This window comes from Apodemus sylvaticus, chromosome 7 (assembly GCF_947179515.1).
Source record: "Apodemus sylvaticus chromosome 7, mApoSyl1.1, whole genome shotgun sequence".
Classification (NCBI taxonomy): domain Eukaryota; kingdom Metazoa; phylum Chordata; class Mammalia; order Rodentia; family Muridae; genus Apodemus; species Apodemus sylvaticus.
In genome coordinates, this window is record NC_067478.1 from 122,739,776 (window position 1) to 122,758,735 (window position 18,960).

General features: G+C 42.7%; 2 protein-coding genes across 9 annotated transcripts in view; both read right to left on the reverse strand.

Annotated features, from left to right (window-relative positions):
* The window catches only part of Maml2 (mastermind like transcriptional coactivator 2), a 318,636-nt gene extending 315,304 nt beyond the window's left edge, over positions 1-3,332 (reverse strand). The window contains exons 1-2 of one of the 2 annotated variants that reach the window (XM_052189129.1): positions 3,133-3,332; positions 1,653-2,814 (exon numbers count right to left, since the gene is read on the reverse strand). In XM_052189129.1, coding sequence (XP_052045089.1) covers positions 1,653-2,150 — 498 coding nt within the window. In that variant the 5' untranslated portion in view covers positions 2,151-2,814; positions 3,133-3,332. Of the gene's footprint in view, positions 1-1,652 lie in introns of both variants that reach the window. The other variant, XM_052189128.1, reaches the window with a different exon arrangement.
* A 6,341-nt stretch (positions 3,333-9,673) lies between these two features.
* The window catches only part of Ccdc82 (coiled-coil domain containing 82), a 37,803-nt gene continuing 28,516 nt past the window's right edge, over positions 9,674-18,960 (reverse strand). For 6 of the 7 annotated variants that reach the window (XM_052189134.1, XM_052189133.1, XM_052189130.1 and 3 more), the window contains 2 exons: positions 18,710-18,895; positions 9,674-10,970 (listed from right to left, as the gene is read on the reverse strand). In XM_052189134.1, the coding sequence (XP_052045094.1) occupies positions 10,902-10,970; positions 18,710-18,895 (255 nt within the window). In that variant the 3' untranslated portion in view covers positions 9,674-10,901. The remainder of the gene's footprint in view (positions 10,971-18,709; positions 18,896-18,960) is intronic. The other variant, XM_052189136.1, reaches the window with a different exon arrangement.

An 18,960-nucleotide genomic window follows, 5' to 3' on the forward strand; every position in this document is an offset into this window, starting at 1 on the left:
CTTCCCCTCTGGGATTAGCCTGGGCTCCTGTCTCTCAGTAGCATCCCCAGAAGCACTCACTCACCAGGAGACTCTGAAACACACAAAGCCACATTATTGGGAGACTTGCGGACAGATTATAAATTTACTGGAGACAAGCAAGGCATTTAGTTGTTTCTGGCTGCAGATGCTGGTGACGCGCACGTGCACACAAACCTCGTTCTTCCTCCCCTTTCTTCTCCCCAGCATCTCTCTTTCAGAAGACAAACTTCCCCTTAGTTGGGAATCCCAGGGAGAGGTGAGGATGGAGCAGGTGGGAGAGAGAGGAATATAGGGCTAGAAACTTCAGTATAAACTGAATAGTTTCATTCAAGGATAAAGCCCAGGCCAGTGTGATTGCGTACAGTTAGTTTTCATCTGGACCTGGGGGGTCCAGAGTCACAGCTCTAGGTAGCCCAAGAAGAAGGTTTGCCCTCTGGGAAGAAGAGCAGCGCTCTCAGTCCCCAGAGCTTTCTGGGAACCATGGGAATCACCACAGATGAAGGACAGAGGAAAGAGCAGCCAGGACGAAGTCATGGGCTGGCTGGAACAGGCCCTCTCTTCCCCCAGGAGCTCCTTACTGCCATTTTTCCTTGGGGCTTTCTGGATGTTTTGGGCCTCTGTGGCCATTTTTTTGTCTGTGCCTTTCATCAGGCAGACTGCGGTTGTGCTATGAACAGTCACAGAGCTTCAGGAGCTGAGCAGGAGAAGCGTGTGGGCTTGGCTTCCTACTTCTGCTGAAAGGCGGATGGGATGGCGTAGCAGCTTAGGGGAGTCCTGAACACCACAGGCAGTGGGTCACCTGACCAAGACTGATGACTCAAAGCTCTTTGCTCTGTGGGGTGTGTATGTGTGTGGGGGTGTTGTCTGAGCTCTGAGAAAACACTTCCAGTCAGAAACTTACTCAGGCTTTAGGGCTTGTGCGTTGTTACCAGGAGGGATTGAAGACAAGGTGCTTCCTGGAACCACAGTAAATAGCTCTCAGCTTCCGTGAGTGCTGGGAGACAGCAGTGCTTAACTGGGGGGGGGGGGGAGGGAGGGAGAGGTGTCCAGAATAAAGACTTAACTGGGGCCTGGGATGGGAGCCTCTGAGGAATTCTAGGAGTCCTCTTCCCAAGCCTTCCTGCAGTAGTCTGTCTGTGAGGTATTTCCCCCATGTTTTTGTTTAAAACTGTGGAGACACTGTTATGTAATAGTCAATCACAGACAATCCTTAACTCCAGAGGAAGGTCACGGAAGGGGAAGGAGGATGGGCAAGATGGACTGGTCAATGGGACTAAGTTCCTGTCAGGTAAAGAATGTCTCGCTGGGCCTAATCAGAGCCAATATGCTAAAGCAGGAGGGTCCTCAAGCTGTAAGGTCTTCTATCACAAACTGTGGACTCTGAGCTTCTGGAGAACCCAGGCTCTTACCTCTCGAGGAACACCCTTTGGATGTAGGACAATGACAGTGAGCACTGGTGGCTCTGACCGTGAGAGCTTACAACCACATACGCATACCCAGCGGCTTTTGAGAGACGGGTATCTTGGCCTTCTTCATGGCCATCCATTCCATACGACGCCAAGACAGCCACCACCTTCGCAAAAGGCCACATGGCTACAACCAGAATCATAGGAGAAAACCAGGTGCCTTACCGCAAGCAGGGCTGAGTTCCGCTGGTCCCCCGGGGTCGAAGCTGGCGGCTGCTCTCGGTTTATCCCACTGTTATCATTACTGGTCAGCCGGTGCTGCTGATGGTGATGGTGATAGTCTGGTGGAGGTGGTGGGGCTGTGGCTGCCGCCTGGGAGGCCACAGGAGGGGCAGTAGGGGGCGGTGGAGGGGCTGTGGTGGTGGCAGTCGAGGCTGGAGCCTTAGCGTGTTTGCTAGCCTTCCTCGCCCCCTGGCCATGCTGGACCAGGCTGAGGAGCTGCATGGTGCTTTCCCTCTCTCGGTCTGAGCTCTCGGCCCTACCACGTTCATAGCGTCCTTCACAGCTTAGGTGGTGCTGTCGGCAGACAGCAATGCGAGCCCGCAGGCGTTCCACAATAGCACTGTGTACTCTCGGGGTGACTGAGCCCCCTCCAAGGAGCCCCGCCCCAGAAGCCCCTCCCAACCCTCCTGCGGGGGCCTGCGGGGGCGCTGTGTCCCCCATCTTGTTGGACACAATGATTACTGCCTCTGGGATGGTGAGGTGCAAGAGGCTGGTGCTGTCTATTGCAGGCAAAGCTGTTTTCAGTGTTCAGGGCACATGAATAGAGGTCTTCAGAGGGTGGGGAGACAGTGGAGAAGGTGTGGGGGAGGGGAGCGAGTAACGAGAGGGTGGGGAGAAAGATTAGAAACCAATTGGAGAGAGGAAGTTGGAAACAAACCCTGATCAACTTACTCTAATTGCATTTGACAGCTCAGGAGAAGTTGGGCAGAGTTGGTAGATTTTTTTCCTCCCCCCACCAGGCTGACAAGAGCCTCTAGGTACTTTGTAAACACGAAGTAGTCTCGGGGACAGTTCACGAATTCAGGGATTGTCAAGGAAGAAGCAGAAGCACACAGCAAAAGAAATCAAAAGAGTCATTAATAGAGATCCGGGCTCCCGCTCACCTAGCTGCTTCGGAAATTATTTCTAGGGGTGTTTCTGCAGAGAAACACGCTTCTCCCGGGGCTATGGAAGCGGCAGCCTTCACTCTTACTCAGGTTAAAAAACAAACAACAGGACTGTTTCCCAAGGCTTCTGAAGTCATGTTCAAACTGGGCGAAATCAGGGAAGACTACATTGGTTTCTCCGTCCCGTCCTCTCCCTCCGGTGTCGGTGTTTTCTCCTCCTGGGGGGAACGGAAGGATGTAGTCTTCTCCCCAAAGAAGACAGCTTTTCGATCTTAACAACGTCAGTAATTGGACTTCAGAACCATGCTCTTTTCTTCAAGCTAATCCAATCACCGGCAAAAATCCCGATCCCCTCTTAGGTTTCTTAGTCTTAAATGAAAGCAGTCTGAAGTGGCTGGCTACTGAGAGAGCTCCTTCAACATATTTTCCCCCTTTCCCACTTAGGTTTTTATTCCTCACCCCCACTTCTATTCTAATACAGTATCAAGAGAGACAAAGTCTTCTGAGAGTAATTTACAAACGGTGGTCAAACTTACAAACTTCCAGCAAATTGCACCGAGTCATGTCCAGCCACTGTTCTGTCCACTTTTGTACATTCCATGCCCCGCCAGTGGCTCAGAGGGTCTGGACTCCCAAAGGCAATGTGGCTCTATCTCTTGTATCGCTTCGCTTTATAGATGGGGGCAAAAAGAAGAAAAAAAGTCGCTTGTATTTTCCTTTCTCTTTCAGGTCTGTTCCGAGCGCTTTCCTGACACCGACTCCCGCTCCTCGGACTCAGGGCGAAACACAGGCTTTCATTGTGCTGCGATACGAGAGGGAGAGAAAGAGAGAGAGAGAGAGAGGGAGAGAGTGAGACAGAGGGAGAGAGGGAGCCAGCAGGCTGCAGATGGGGGAGGAGGGCGGGAGCTCGGCTCCCTGGTGGAAGGCTGGTGCCGCTGCTCCAGTGAGTAATCGCAGCCAGGCGCCGGGGAACGGCGTGCAGAGGCCTCCCAGTGGCTGAAGAGGCAAACCCTCCGGAACAGCATCTCTCTACAGCGGGCTCTGGGCTCAGCCTCAGCCTGGGTGCTGCGGTGGGGGGAAGACTGGGGAAATTCCCCAGTCTCCTCCTAAGTGTTTGAGCAGCTCTCAGTGCTGAAGAAACTCCCAGCCAGGGACTGTATTTTTCCCCTTCCAGACCCGCTGTCCGCCCTCCCGAGGACATGGTTTTCGGTTTTCAATAAGCTGTAAAGAACACCACTGAGCACCCCCAACAAGAGCCGGGTGAGGGCGGAGGGAAAAGCTCCTTAGCACAGTGAGGAAGTTGGTGAGCGAGCCCTGCGAGGGACAGAGGGAAGCCCACCACTGTCCCCTAGAAGGCAGTGAGTTTGGGCTTGAGGTGATGAGCACGTAAATCATCGGGGACAAATAAACGTTTTAAGAGGCTGATACTGTCCTTACCTCGAGAAAGGAAAAAATTGGTATTCCTTTGAAAATTCACCAAATACAAAATGTATTGTCCATAGCCGTCTGGTTGGCAAATATAATGTGTCACGTGATTTCAGAACATTCATAATAAAATAGATTTTGCTTTCTTATCTTCATATGGTGTGGCTTGTAAGATACTTGAACAGATTGGATAAATTTGTGTGTGCTTATCGATTACAGAGAATAAATTAAGATGGGCACAATATTAGGACCACCAAAAACCCAAGGGCTGTAGTTTATAAGTCATTTGGATCTGAGGTCTCCAGACACAAAGCTTTATTCACTTAAGCGACTCTAAAATTTCAGCAGTATGGTCCTGCTTCAAACGTGAGCTATGGGTAGACACGATTAAAAATAATATACCTCAAGACTGGATTTATCCAAAGTTCCATCTGCCAGGATGGGAGGCCAACTTTAGTGCACTTTCACAAGTCCCAGGATGTTAAGTTGGAAATGGAGACAGGCACACTCATACAGGACAGGGTATGTCCCATCCAAAATGCTTGGAATCCAAAGTATTTCATATTTCAGGAGTTTTGGATTTGGGAATATTGACTTAAATTTAACCAGTTGAATATCTTTAATCCCAAAATTTCCCCTGATCTATCATGGTAGCTCTGTCTAAATAATTCCATTCTGCAGTAGCTCAACTACTTCAGTCTGTATAACCTTAGCCTTTTTTTCTGAAACGTCCTTCCCCTGTCTTCTTCAGGGCCAAGTTCCTCTCCATTCATGTGGATAAAGAAGCTATATTTGCTAGAGAAGAAAAATAGGAACAGAGTCATCAGGAATCATTAAAAAGTGAAGGCTTTTTGACCATTGTATATTTCATTTTTTTAAAGCAGTGTTCAGTAGTCAGCAACTTGTGCTAACTTCTACTTCTGTCATATTTAGCAGCCATAACCAGTAAAAGAAAACTGTGCAGTATTTAAATGTAAAACAGTGTTTACTCAATTGCCTGCGACAACACAGGACTTAATAGCTGAAGGACTTGATCAAACAAGCTACTCATACTCCTAGTAATATAAATTATAAACCAGAATGATACATTTGATAAATTGAAATAAAATTTAATTGACATAAAATTGTTCATGGTTTTAGGGTATGGGCTATTGCTCCAATTATTGTATACACTGTGTAATAAACTCTGCTTTGAGCGTGTGTGTGTGTGTGTGTGTGTGTGTGTGTTTTCTTTTAAGGAATCTGAGTACAGTTGTGTTTGTGGCCTGAGGACAACATTGTGGAGTTAGGTTCTATCCTTCCACTTGTACCTGGGTTTCAGGGACTGAATTCAGGTAATAAGCTCACATTGCAAGTGCTTTTAGTTGCTGGGCCATCTCTTCAACCCCTACATTGTAATTTTGACAGGAACATAAATAAAAGCTTGGGAAGCAAGACTTCAACAGACAGGCCTCTCTACCACACTCCAGCATGTAAGACACTGCTCTTGACCTCTAGAATCTGAGTGTCTTTTGCATGAATTTTAAAAATATGTTTATATTATTAATATAACTTTATATATTATTATATATTATATTAATATATAATAACATTATATATTATATATTTAATATATAATAGTATTATATTATTATATATAGCTATATTAATACTATAATAATATATTATATTACATATAATATATTATTAATAACTTTAATCTTTCTTTTAGCCTAGTAGTTATTCCCCTCCAGTTCTGCCCTTTGACAGTTCCTCATCCCATTCCTCTTCCTCCATCTCCAAGAGGATGTCTCCCCACACCCCACTAGGCTTCTCCATTCCCTGGGACCTCAAATCTCCTGAGGGTTAGGTGCATTTTCTCTCACTGAGGCCAGACCAGCAGTCCTCTGCTGTATATGTGTTGGGGCCTTGGACCAGCTAGTGGGTGTTGGCTGGTTGGTGGTTCAGTGTCTGAGAAATCTCAGGGGCCCAGGTTTGTTGAGAGTGTTGGTCTTTCTATGGGGTCACCCTCCTCCTCAACTTCTTCCAGAACTTTCCCTAATTCAACCACAGGGGGGTCCCAACTTTAGATCACTGGTTGGGTGTAAGTATCTGCTTCTGTCTCAAGTCAGCTGCTTGTTGGGCCTCTCAGAGGGCAGTCATGCCAGGCTCCTGTCTGTAAGCACATCATAGCATCAGTAATAGTGTCAGACCTTGGTGCCTCCCCTTGAGATGGATCCCAATTTGGGCTGGTCACTGGACCTCCTTTCCCTCAGGCTCTTCTCCACTTTTGTCCCTGCAGTTCTTTTAGACAGGAACAATTCTGGGTCAAAGGTTTTGACTGTGAGATGGCAACCCCATCCCTCCACTTGACGCCTTTTGTTTCCACTGGAAGTGGATTCTACAAGTTCATTCCTCCCACTGTTGGACATTCTATCTAAGGTCCCTCTCTTTGAGTCTTGAGATTCTCTCACCTTCCAGGTCTCTGGTACATTCTAGAGGGTTCTCCTACCTCCTACCTCCTGAGGTTATATATTTCCATCTATTCTGCTGGCCAGTAGGGCTTCACTCCTGGTCCCCCCAACATTTGATTATGTTCCCGTTTTCCCCTACCCCCCACCCGACTTATATATATTTTACCTGCACGTATATATGTGCACATATGTGCAGTGTTTGTTGACTTAGTCCAGAAGAGAGTATTGGGCCCCCTAGAACTGGAATCACAGATGGTTGTGAGCAATCACATAGGTGCTGGGAAATGAAGCTAGGTCCTCTGCAGGACCAGCAAGTGCTCTTAACTGCTGAGCCATCTCTCCAATCTCCTTTGATGCACATTTACCTGTATGTCTACCAGCCATTCAATTCCTGGTTGCCATCATCACTGATATCATTCAGCTCATGCACATCATTTTTTAATTATTTACTTTAAAAATCACCACCTAAAGCCCAGCACTTCACATATATCATCCCCATCAATACTCAAACATTCTTGGAAATGCATATTAACTTTATCCATTTCCTCATTTAGATGGTGAGGACTTTTCAAGATGACTTTTTACACATCGTATAATTAGAAAGGATGAGACCTAATTAATATCCACTTGTCAGAGATTGTGCTCCATATGTATTCTTTTATGATTGGGTTACCTCATCCAGTTCCAACCATTTGCCTAAAAATTTCATGAATTCATTTTTGTTAATTGCTGAGTAGTATTCCATTGTGTAAATAGACCACATTTTCTGTATCCATTCCTCCATTGAGGGACATCTGATGTTCTTTCCAGCTTCTGGCTATTATAAATAAGGCTGCTATGAACATAATGGAGCATGTGTCCTTATTGCATGCCGGGGAATCCTTTGGGTATATGCCCAGGAGAGGTATAGCAGGGTCCTCCGGAAGTGTCATGTCCAGTTTTCTGGGGGAACCTCCAGACTGATTTCCACAGTGGTTGTACCATCTGACAGCCCCACCAGCAGTGGAGGAGTGTTCCTCTTTCTCCACATCCTCGCCAACACCTGCTGTCTCCTGAGTTTTTAACCTTAGCCATTCTGACTGGTGTGAGGTGAAATCTCAGGGTTGTTTTGATTTGCATTTCCCTAATGGCCAATGATGTTGAACATTTCTTAAGGTGCTTCTTGGCCATCCGAATTTCTTCAGGTGGAAATTCTTTGTTTAGATCTGTACTCCATTTTTTAATAGAGTTATTTGGTTCCCTGGAGTCTAACTTCTTTAGCCCAGAAGCTCTGAATACCCAAGGCACAATTAGCATAACAAATGACTCTCATATAAGAAGTAAGGAGAGGGTCCTGATCCTGGAAAGGCTTGATTCAGCATTGTAGGGGAGTACCAGGACAGAGAAAAAGGAGAGAGGTGATTGGAGAATGGGTGGAGAAAAGAAGGCTTATGGAATATATGGGGAGGGGGGGCACTGGGAAAGGGGAAATCATTTGGAATGTAAACAAATAATATAGAATACATATACATATATATATATATGTCTAGTTAAGTCTAATTACCTTTTCAGTGATATAATTTGCCAGGACATTATTGTAGTAGATAGGCATCCATAAAATGTAGGGCGCTATCTCAGTGGATAGATTTTGAGGTGACATTAGATTAAAAAAAGCATTTCTTGAAATTTCGTGTAAAATCCTACAGAGTTGACCCAGAAGAGCAGCATTTGGTTCTGGTAGTTGGTCGAGGAGACTGAAGAAACAGACAGTTATTTTAAAAAAGTTAACTTGATTTGAAAATTTGTAAAAAGGGTACAGAGTAATTGTATCTTATGTATGGACCTCCATGAATAAAATGAAAGTAAGACTGTACACTTGAAATATTGCTTAAAATGTTTCCCCAGAAACGATGGTGTGAGTGTGTGACAAATTTAACTGAAATAAAAAGCCGATAATCATAAAAAAAAGGATGAGACCAGGACTCTCCAGACCCAGGTTCTCTTAAGTGCAGGGATTGCTGTTTAATGTTGAGTGAGGGGCACTACAAGCAGGCCTAACTCAAGGGATACATCACTGCCCAATGCTCTTCTGGAGTCTAAGCAGGTCCAATCCTAGCCAAAGAATGAGTATTGGGCACAAAATACCTGAACACGAGAACAGACAGGTCAGGAAATTCAGTTAATACACCCAACTATTCATGAAAGAATTATTTCTTGCAGGTCACTAGACATACTTTAGGGATCCTGTCTTCCTTTTTCCTCTGCCTTCTTTTCCACAAGTCACCCCACTCCTCACACCCTCCCCACACCCCATCAGTTCTCTTCCGATACTGCTTTGCTTCCCTTTCATCTTTACCTTTTGGACCTGGCTTCATTTTTGGTTTCTGGAAGTGTGTTAGGGAGTGGTTCTCCATGTGTCAAGGAACTCTGAACAGCAGTAGGCATGTGACAGAAATGTCTGCTTCACCCTCACCTCAGCATCCTTGCATCTCCTGCTGTTGTTTTTCTTTTCTTCCTTCCTTCCTTCCTTCCTTCCTTCCTTCCTTCCTTCCTTCCTTCCTTCCTTCCTTCCTTCCTTCCTTTTTCTTTTCTTTTTTCTTTTCCTTTTCTTTTCTTTCTTTTTCTTTTTCTTTCTTTCTTTTTCTTTCTTTCTTAATTTCTTTTTCTCTTTCTTTCTTCTCTTTCTTTCTTTCTTCCTTCCTTCCTTCCTTCCTTCCTTCCTTCCTTTTTCTTTTCTTTCTTTCTTTCTTTCTTTCTTTCTTTCTTTCTTTCTTTCTTTCTTTCTTTCTTTCTTTCTTTCTTTCTTTCTTCCTTCCTTCCTTTCCTTCCTTCCTTTCTTTTTCTTTCTTTCTTTCTTTCTTTCTTTCTTTCTTTCTTTCTTTCTTTCTTTCTTTCTTTCTTTCTTTCTTTCTTTCTTTCTTTCCTTCCTTCCTTCTTTCCTTTTCCTTCTTCCTTCCTCCCTCTTTCTCTTTCACTTACTAGCTTGAAAAACCAATAGTAATAATTATAGAAATGTACTGCAGAAGATACAAACTCATCTCCATGTAAGGACTTGATAAAATGTAGTCTTATATCACTCATATATACATGGAGACACATGTCATGAATCACACAATACATGAAGCCAGCTAAATTCAACCAATACTTCCAGAAAAAAAAAACAAATAAAATGTCACAGAACAGGCCTCATATTTCAGAATTAAAGATACAGAATACACACTTAGACTCTGAAACCATTTACTTTATTGCATTATGGAAAAATTAGGATGTGCAAAGTAATGGAGGCACAAAAATAAGCCTTCAAAGTATTTTTGGTTGAACTTGCCTGCAAGATCTTCATATTAAAACATATACATACATATATACACACACGCATAGAGAAAGTTATGGTTAAAAATCATACTACATTTTAATCTTTAATATACTGCAGATAAAATTGTACAGAAACAAGAAAGAACATTATACAGAATTAAAAAATATATATCAAGAAGTTCTTTCTGAACATGAGAATTGAAAGACCCTGGGATGATCCCTCTCTTCATTAGGGAAAGTTTAGCAGAAGGAAACATTTCTAGCCTGGAATAGACAAACTGTGGTCTCATTCTGAGGCTAGGATATTGAATGCATGGTAGTCTGAAGCTTCTTCCATGACTCACTGATTGAGGAAACATTAACTAGACATTTATTTCCGAAGATTACTTAATATTGCCAAGGGGTACAAGAATAATACATACATATAGGTATGAGTCTCAATATGTATGTATATACACATGCAGATATACTGTGGATGTGAGGGTACACGTGTGGCTGTACAAATGTGTGGGCACATGAACATTTGCGCCTGTATGCATGATGAGCTCAGAGGATAGCCTTGGGTGTCATTTACGAGCACCACACAGTCTTGGTTTTTGAGACAGGGTCTCTCACTGATGAGTAGGCTGCATGTCTGGCCAACAAGTCTCAGGGAACTGCTTCATCTTTGCCTCCCAGTGTGGGGATTATGAGTACATTCCATCATGTCTGGCTTTTGTTTTAAGTATGGTTTGGGGGACTGAACTCAGGTCCTTGTGTTCATAAGGCAAGTACTACACTGTCTGAGCCATCTTCGGGTCAGTCCAAATATACTGTAACGCAGCCTATTTCTACTGAACTGATAGGACACGATAGCACATTCACCTGCTAACTATGTGTGAGGAAAGCATCACCACATGATGAAAATACACGGGGGGACTTTTGAACCACAAAACTGATGTTCTCCATGTAAATCTATGAAACTGTTACTAGGCTTCAGAGTGGCATTTCACGAAAATCAGATGAGCATATACACAAGATAGTTTGCCACAAAGACATACATAGAATATACAACCAATGATACATAACACAGAGAAACAAAATTCATAATCTTCACATTTACAGAAATTTATAAAATCTTCTCTGAAGGAAGCATGCTATAATTCAAACTTCTCATCTTGAAAATAATCTGCAGAATTGAGATAGTGCTGCAGTTGATCATATTTCTGCATATACAAGAGAGAAAATAGTCATTTTAGTCACAACAACAAATATGGCAACCTTTGTAACTACTGAAACGTATGTCCTATGGTAATTGGGAACAAAAATCACTTAACTATAAATAGAAGCATTTCTAACTCACAGAGCATTGGAAAGAAATCAAATAGTAGCATTATTAATTTCATACCTCTTAGAAGTTATAATTGAAAACCATAGCATAAATATAATCACTAGTTGATCCAACAGATATTTGTGGAATAGATAAGTATGTATGTGAACAATTTCCTACTATTGACTGGAGAAGGTAGAATGTTTAAAAGACACTTTGCCCATCTCTCAGCTGAGACACTCACAGCAACCAGCACCACTGCTGTGAGGGTCAGAAGGAAAACCATAGCTAGTTGAGGAGACCTGGAAAATGTGACATTTAAGTTGTTTTAGACAAAAATATTTGATAGGCAACATTAGTGGTAAAGTGACCCCCCCCCAAGCCCAGGAAGTTAAAAGTTCATCCAACAGTACCATGAGGAGCATAGGACTTGATAATAATCTTATGTCTTCTGAGAGAAAGAGAGGACTGGAACAGAGAAATTGAGGTCAAAGAATAAAAACTATGAGACACTAAGTTATAGATTGAGCAAAGATTTGACAGGCACTATGATGCTGTCAAAGATTTGGGAGCAAGGGACTGACCTTATTTGAAATCTATGATCAGAAAGTTGGTTAGCTATTTTATAGCGGTCTGGCAGTGAGTTCTGAATCTGTGGTGACAAATTAGGCAATGAGCACTCAAGCCTGTGGGGCAGCAATGGCAACGGAGGAGAAGCATAGAGTAGTGTATGTTAAGAGATACGTTAAAGGTGTCCTGGAAATTTCAAGGTGAATGAGTATAGGAATAATGGCAGGCAGGCCTCTCAGAGGCAGATTAGGGAGCAGCGATGATACATGAGTTCACATTTAGACACAGAGTCCAAGTATTTATATCAGTTGAGGACATTAAATTATTTAATGGTTTCCTGATCTGGTTTATGAACTCTGAGAGAAGATCTCAAAGGCCTGAATTCTGTAATGACAAGGATTCATGGAGGCAATATGAATGAATACTGTATTTTCGTTCTAGGCAAGGCCACAAAGGCCATTTTCATAACCTCGAGATCTGTGATTGCAACACATCGTCAAGAAAGAAGGAAGAAGAGAACAAGACAGAAAATGGTCTGTTAGCATAGCCCACTCAGAGTTAGTTCTCTTGGTTTTAGTATATGCAAATAAAATTCTTTATGATCTGCAACTGATACCTTAAAAGATTGACTGTTTCTGGCTTATTTTCGCTTTAAATTTTTATACTCCATTATTTATAAAATGTGTTTTGGAAAATTAAAATGTGCATCAGTATACTGATAGAAGCATATAACACCTTTGCTTGCTTATATTACAGACACCAGCTAGTGGTAGCCTTTGACTTTGTAATTCCAGGCCCTACAACATCCCATCATTCATATGATTGAAGCCCTAAGTATTGTTTCATCCCTATTTTACAGAGGAGCAACAGACTTGGAGAGATCAAGTAGCTTGCTTTCACATCCCACTGTTAGTCAGCATCAGGGCAAATATTTAAATGCATGCTTTTAACCTTTATAGGATGCTGTTTTAAGTTTTAAATGGCAGGGGTGGGGTGACAGCTGTTCTGAGAAAAAAAAATGAAAACCACAAAAGGAAAAGTGAAATAGAGGAAAGGAAGAAAGGTCATTAGGACTACTCTGCCATCTCCTCTGCCTGAAGACACAGCTCATCAGAGCCTTTGGGAAGTCTGGGTCTTACATTAATAACGAAGAGCTCTCTCATAGTATCAGATCTGCATTATGACAAGAACATTCCAGATTATAGAAATGAGGTAGGGGAAAATAGATTTCTTTAAGTCTGGCATTCTCTACCCAGAGGATATAAAGAGATCAACAAAAAAGAAATGATCTGCAGAGGGAGCATAGAGACCCTGAGCACAGAATCCAATTCAACAGGAACCTTTAAGCTGTGGTCCTCCATCTTTAATTTATTTAAGAATTGGTTGATTTTTAAAGTGTTAGATATTTAATACCCTCAACAAGGCGTTTCATACAATTGGTCTTGGTAAAGCCAGGAACCATTATTTTTTTTCACAAGTTTCTAGATGATTCTAACATAGGTAGAGAGTTGTGTGTGTGTGTGTGTGTATCAAAAGATATCAAAAAGGATATATACATATATATATATGCACAAATACATATATATAGATACACACACACACACACATTTCTTCAAGACAGGGTTTCTCTCTGTATCTCTGGCTATCCTGGAACTTACTCTGTTGAGCAGGATATCCTGGAATTCATAGAGATCTGCCTGTCTCTGCCTCCCAAGTGCTAGAAATAAAGGCATGCACACATCACCAACCAGCTAAATGAACTATCTCATTATAATTTGAAGTTCTTATTTATGTAATACATTGTAAATTATTTTAAATACAACTGTAAAACAGAATCAATACTTCTGTGTATGTATACAGGTACACACCTGTGTGTGTGTGTGTGTGTGTGTATGTGTGTGTGCACGTGCGCACACACGCATGTCTCTCTGTCTGTCTGTCTGTCTGTCTGTCTCTGTATACCAGAGGTTGATCTGGGATATCGACCTTAGCTGCTGTCTATCCTGCTTTTCCAGACAAGGTTTCTGATTGAATGTGGTGCTCACATATTTGTATGGCCAGCAAACCCCAGGGATCCTCCTGTCTCTGCTTTCCCAGAAGGCATATGACACTGTGCCTGTTTTCTATGGTGGGGTGGGGATCAAATTCAGGTTCTCATACTTGTGTGGCAAAGCACTTTTCCTACTGAGCCCTAGCTCTCTGATTTACTATCTTCTCTTCCTGGTACCCATATTTTTTATCAACAAATCCCCCAAATCTTATTGCCTACTCCCAGGAAAGCCCATCATCATGTGTATTTTCTTCCTAATGAAAGAGGATTGTTAGGCAATCAGAGTCTTTTAGAGTGGCATGTATATTCCTGGATTTGGGTTTAATTATGTTTTCCCTCTTGTGTGCTCTTTCCTTATAGTAAAGTTAACTTGGTGGCCTTTGACTATTGGACTGAAAGAAGAAGATTCTAGCACAACAAGCAGGAGCTCAAACAAGAATGAAGTTTATTTATCAGGTTTTTAGTCTTTGGCCAAGCAAAGTGAGAGATCCTAAAAGGATTGAAGAAAAATGCTTAGAAGAGAAGGGACAGGTAAAGGAGCAGAGTGACAAACAGAAGCAGGAAGCCTGAGAGTAACAGCCGTGCAAGACAAGAGGACAATGTGACATCCTGGGACATGGAAACAGCCAGAGTCCCTGAGATGGGCATGCAAGCACAGACATCCCAGGTACTCTAAGAGGAAGACTATTAAGTTAAAATATTTTGCAAAAAGCTGAAAATTCAAGACAAAATGAAGCTCTTTGCTGCCTTTTTGTGAAAAAGTGCTCCTTGCTCCTTTAACATCTAACACTAAATGTTACTCTTGATGGAGAATGTGAGGTTAGTTTTCTGTCATCTTGGCAGAAGCAGGACTCATCTGAAACAGGAATTCCCAATTCCTGAGAAAACGCTCCCATAAAAATCTGTCTGTGTGCAATTCTGTAGTGCATTGTTTAAAAGTAAAGAGTGATATGGAGGGCCCAGCTTACCTCTGGGCAGGTGTCCTGAATGGAGTAAGAAAGCAGATTAGGCAGACCATGACGAGCAAACTGGCCATCAGTGCTCCTCCATGCCCTCTGCATCAGCTTCTTCCTGGAGTTCATGCCCTCGCTTTCCTCAGTGACGGACTGTGGCGGACTTGGAGGAGGAACTAAACCCATTTCTCTCCAAGCTGCTTTAAGTAATCTATTCATCACAGCAATAAGCAGCAGCTGAGACAGAAATTTCTGTGAGGCTTGGGTATTTCGGTGGTATTTTTTAGATTATTCTGGTATTTGAACTCTGGGCTCGGAAAGCTGCTGAGTGCTCAGAGGTCAGTGGGCTGTTCTGCAGGAAAGTGGATGAATGCTAACAGTGATGCAGATGATGAAGGCCTGGGCTGTGACGTTTTAGAAGAAAGCTCACACGTCCCTTAAAGACTCTGTCAGGGCCATTAAATATTCTGAATTAAGAATCCGTGGTTCTGCTCAGCTGGGGCTAAGGAATCAGCTGTGATTATCAAGAGCTCTGATCCTCTGAAGTGAAACGTTCAGTCGCTGGGCCAATGGATACTGGTCAGCTGGGCTGAAGAACTGTGATTGAGACCAGCATCATTGAGGTGCAGTCTTGTAGGAAGTGTTTGCTCTGGGTCAGAACACAGAAGATTGGTCCAAAGGGACCAAGGGGATACCTTTTGCTGGCAGCCACACTTGCTAATGTGTCCGAGTCATAGAGATGGTACTGGTTTTGAACACATGAATGGGTCATGTAACACACATGTAGGAGACTAGAATGTTGACAGCAATGCAGAGCAAAGCCACAGCTGAGGCTTTGTACTGTAAAAGACTACTGGTGAAAGTTCAGCCTCACCTGCAGTACAAGCCCCAAGGTAAAAGGAGAGGATGGAGAGAAGATGAGGCTTGGCACCATGTGGCAGAGTAAAAAGTCCCTGCAGAGCCTAGGAGAGTCTATGGGCAAAGGTACACCCCTGTTACTGAAGATTCCCCGGCGTTTCAGAGGTAACAATACCATGGCATAACCACCAAGGGGAGAATCAAGTCTAGAGTAGAGGTGGCCAGAGTGTAAGAGACAAGCTGTGCATAGTGTGGATGACTGATTAAGCCCTTTGGAGCCCAGAAGATCATGAGTCCCAAGAGTTGGACAATAAGCTGCACACTGATAGACTTTGGTTTTGCTTTGGTTTGATATACGCTGGTTCTTCTCTCTTGGAGTTAAGACGTATGTGTGGTTATTTGAATAACCTTAGGCCAGGGAGTGGCACTATTTGGAGGTGTGGCCTTTTTGGAGTAGGTTTGGTGTTTTTGGAGGAAGTATGTCATGGTGGGCATGGGCTTTAAGACCCTTGTTCTAGCTGCCTGGAAGCCAATCTTCTCCTAGTGGCCTTCAGATGAAGATGTAACTCTCAGCTCCTCCTGCACCATGCCTACCTGGATGCTGCCATGCTCCCACCTTGATGATAATGGACTCTGAACCTGTAAGCCAACCCCAAATAAATGTTGTCCTTATAAGAGATTCCTTGGTCATGGTATCACAGCAGTAAAACCCTAACTAAAATACTATGCAACTTATTTTTGATTTTACAGGAGCCTACAGTTAAGAGACTGGAGTTAAAAAAAAAAAAAACTTTGATACTTTAGAGAAAGAAGATATTTAGGAAAACCGAACTTTCAGTGTTTGAATTTTTAAAGACTATGGAATTCTTAAAAGTTGGAATTTGGATATTAATATTATCATGTAATTTTGGGGGTAAATAAGAAAGAAAAGTTCATTTTAATAGTTGCGCATTTGTGTGTCAAGCTGACAAGGGACTGATTCTGTTGGTTAGTTTTATGCCATTTGGGGAAAGGGACTCTGCGTTGAGAAAATGCTTCCATGAGACCAACCTGCAGGCAAGTTTACAGAGCATTTTCATTGCCTCATAATGCTGCAGACCCAGCTCACAGAGGGTTGTGTTCCCGGGCAGGAGTTCCTGCATGGTGTAAGGGAGCAGGCTGAGCAACAGAGAGAGTAAGCCAGTAAGCAGGCTTCCATCATAGCCTCTGCTTCCATTCCTTCTTCCACGTTTCTGCTCTGACTCGCCTCAGTGCTGAGTGTAACCTTAGAACCGTAAGCTGAAGTAAGCAATTTCTCCCCTAGATGCTTGTGGTCGTAGTGCTTTAGCATAGTAATAGAAACCTAACTAAGAGAACATAATTTTACTTCCTTTCCTTACGAATGTTTTACATATTCCATTAATGATCCCAAACTTTGTTAAGGATACTCTAAAATACATGGAAATACTTGCTCTGTAATATTTCCCTGAGAGAAGTTGAAAGTTCTCCACATATAAACCTGTGTAATTCTTACATATAGTACACCCACAATGTACAGACTGGAGCTATACCTGAGTAGTACAGAACTTTCTAGCATCCACAAAGCATAAGGTTCAATTTCAGGTACTACAGAAATGGAGAAAGGAACATATTTATACATGTGGTATGCCAATAGGTTTTCTAATTCCACGATTGAGTTGGTATCTCTTAAAGGCATCTCAAAAACACACCTAAATTCAATGTTTCAGAAAATGAAGTCAGGGTTACTAGCCATGTCTTTCCCAAAAGCCAGTGGAAAATGCAGATGGGCTGAGAAGAGCTTGTGTAGTAGAAAAAGCAGAGCAAAATGTGAGAATCCACAGAGAGTGAAAGGAGAGAGAGGCAAGGTCACTGGATGGTGGGTTGAGGTAGAAGAATAACTGTCCAAAGGGAGAGAAACTGTGATGCTCTTCTTTGTAGAAGCCCCTCTAATGAACATGATAGGCCCTGAGATGGGCCTGTGCTGCTGCTCCCTCACTCTTTGCTCATAAAAGTTTATTTGCTATGTTCTCTTGCCTCACCTTTGCTCTTTACAAATTCCCTATTCTATAACCCAGACAAAAGATATCAAGTCAGATTCTTCTGTTTGTTTTCTTTGCAGGATGAAATACATCATTGATCCAAATTTCCTGAGTAATTTCTATTTGCTCTTTCTTGTGTATCTGCAGGGCTAAACCTTCTTTTAGAAAGCTACTGTCATGAGGATTCTTTCTACAACCTAATTCCCAGGGCTCTGTGAGTAAAGCAGAGATTCTGAGCTGCCAGGAGGTCTTATGGTTCCACTGGACTCTTCAGAATGCCCACTTTATTTCTGACATCAAATTCAGTGACTATCAAGGTACAGGGAAGTCAAAGCAGGTTCCACAGCTTGAAGTCTCAGTGCGCCCTTCCATCTCTAGTCACAGTGCCAACCACTCAGCCCCAGGTCCTCAAGAAGAGAATGTACCTATATTAGGATGGGTGATAAGACTCCTTCCTCAGACTCACAGCAGATGCTTCTTTAGTCTTAGACCAAAGAGACTAAAGAAGAAAGCAGGGAAGCAAAGGTGAGTCCTGTGCATTGCCCCACCCCAACCTGCACCCTACACCACACATGAAAAGCATCCTGAAATATAATAGTTGATATTGTTCCCCAGTTTGACAGGACCTAGAATTATCTAAGAGACAAGTCTCCAGGATTGCCTTTGAGGGATAACCTAGGCTAATAATGGTAGAAGAGCCACCCTAAAAGTAGGTGGTGTGGTTTTCTCCACTTGGGTCCTGGATTGCATAAAGAGAAAACTAGCTGAGCAGAAGAATTAATCTCTCTTTGCTTTTTGATTTTGAAAGATTACCTGCTGCCTCAAGTTCTTCCTCACTAGGTTAGACTAGTACATACCTGTAAGCCAGAATAACCCCCTTTCTCTTAAGATACTGCTGTCATGGTATTTTATCACAGGAACAGGAAAACTGACTTAATATACAAGTAAGGCTTACACACATAAAAGGCAAAGAACAGAGACCTTTTGTCAGTATTACTGTTCAATATAACCTACAGAATGGGGTGAGAGAATTTATGGAACATCAGAGCCGCTACTGAGAACAGAACAGTGACAAAGATGGCGGGAATAGGCAGCAGAAGAGAAAACATAAGAACAGCCACTTGTAAGCCTTCAGACTGCAGACCAAGGCAGTCTACAACCTTACCTCTCTAATCCAGCCACTGTTTTGTGAATTACTGAAGACTCTGTTTACTGTATCTTTAACCTGTTCATCTCCAACTTCTTCTGCTGTTGCAAGGGAGCAAACGTCCTGGTATAGTTTGAATTTAAAATGCTTTAGGTTATGATAAATTCTGGTGCGTTCAGCACAAATTCTGCCAACAATATATACCTACATTGAGAAATAAGTGTTATTATTTCAAATAAAGTTATACATATATATATATATATATATAT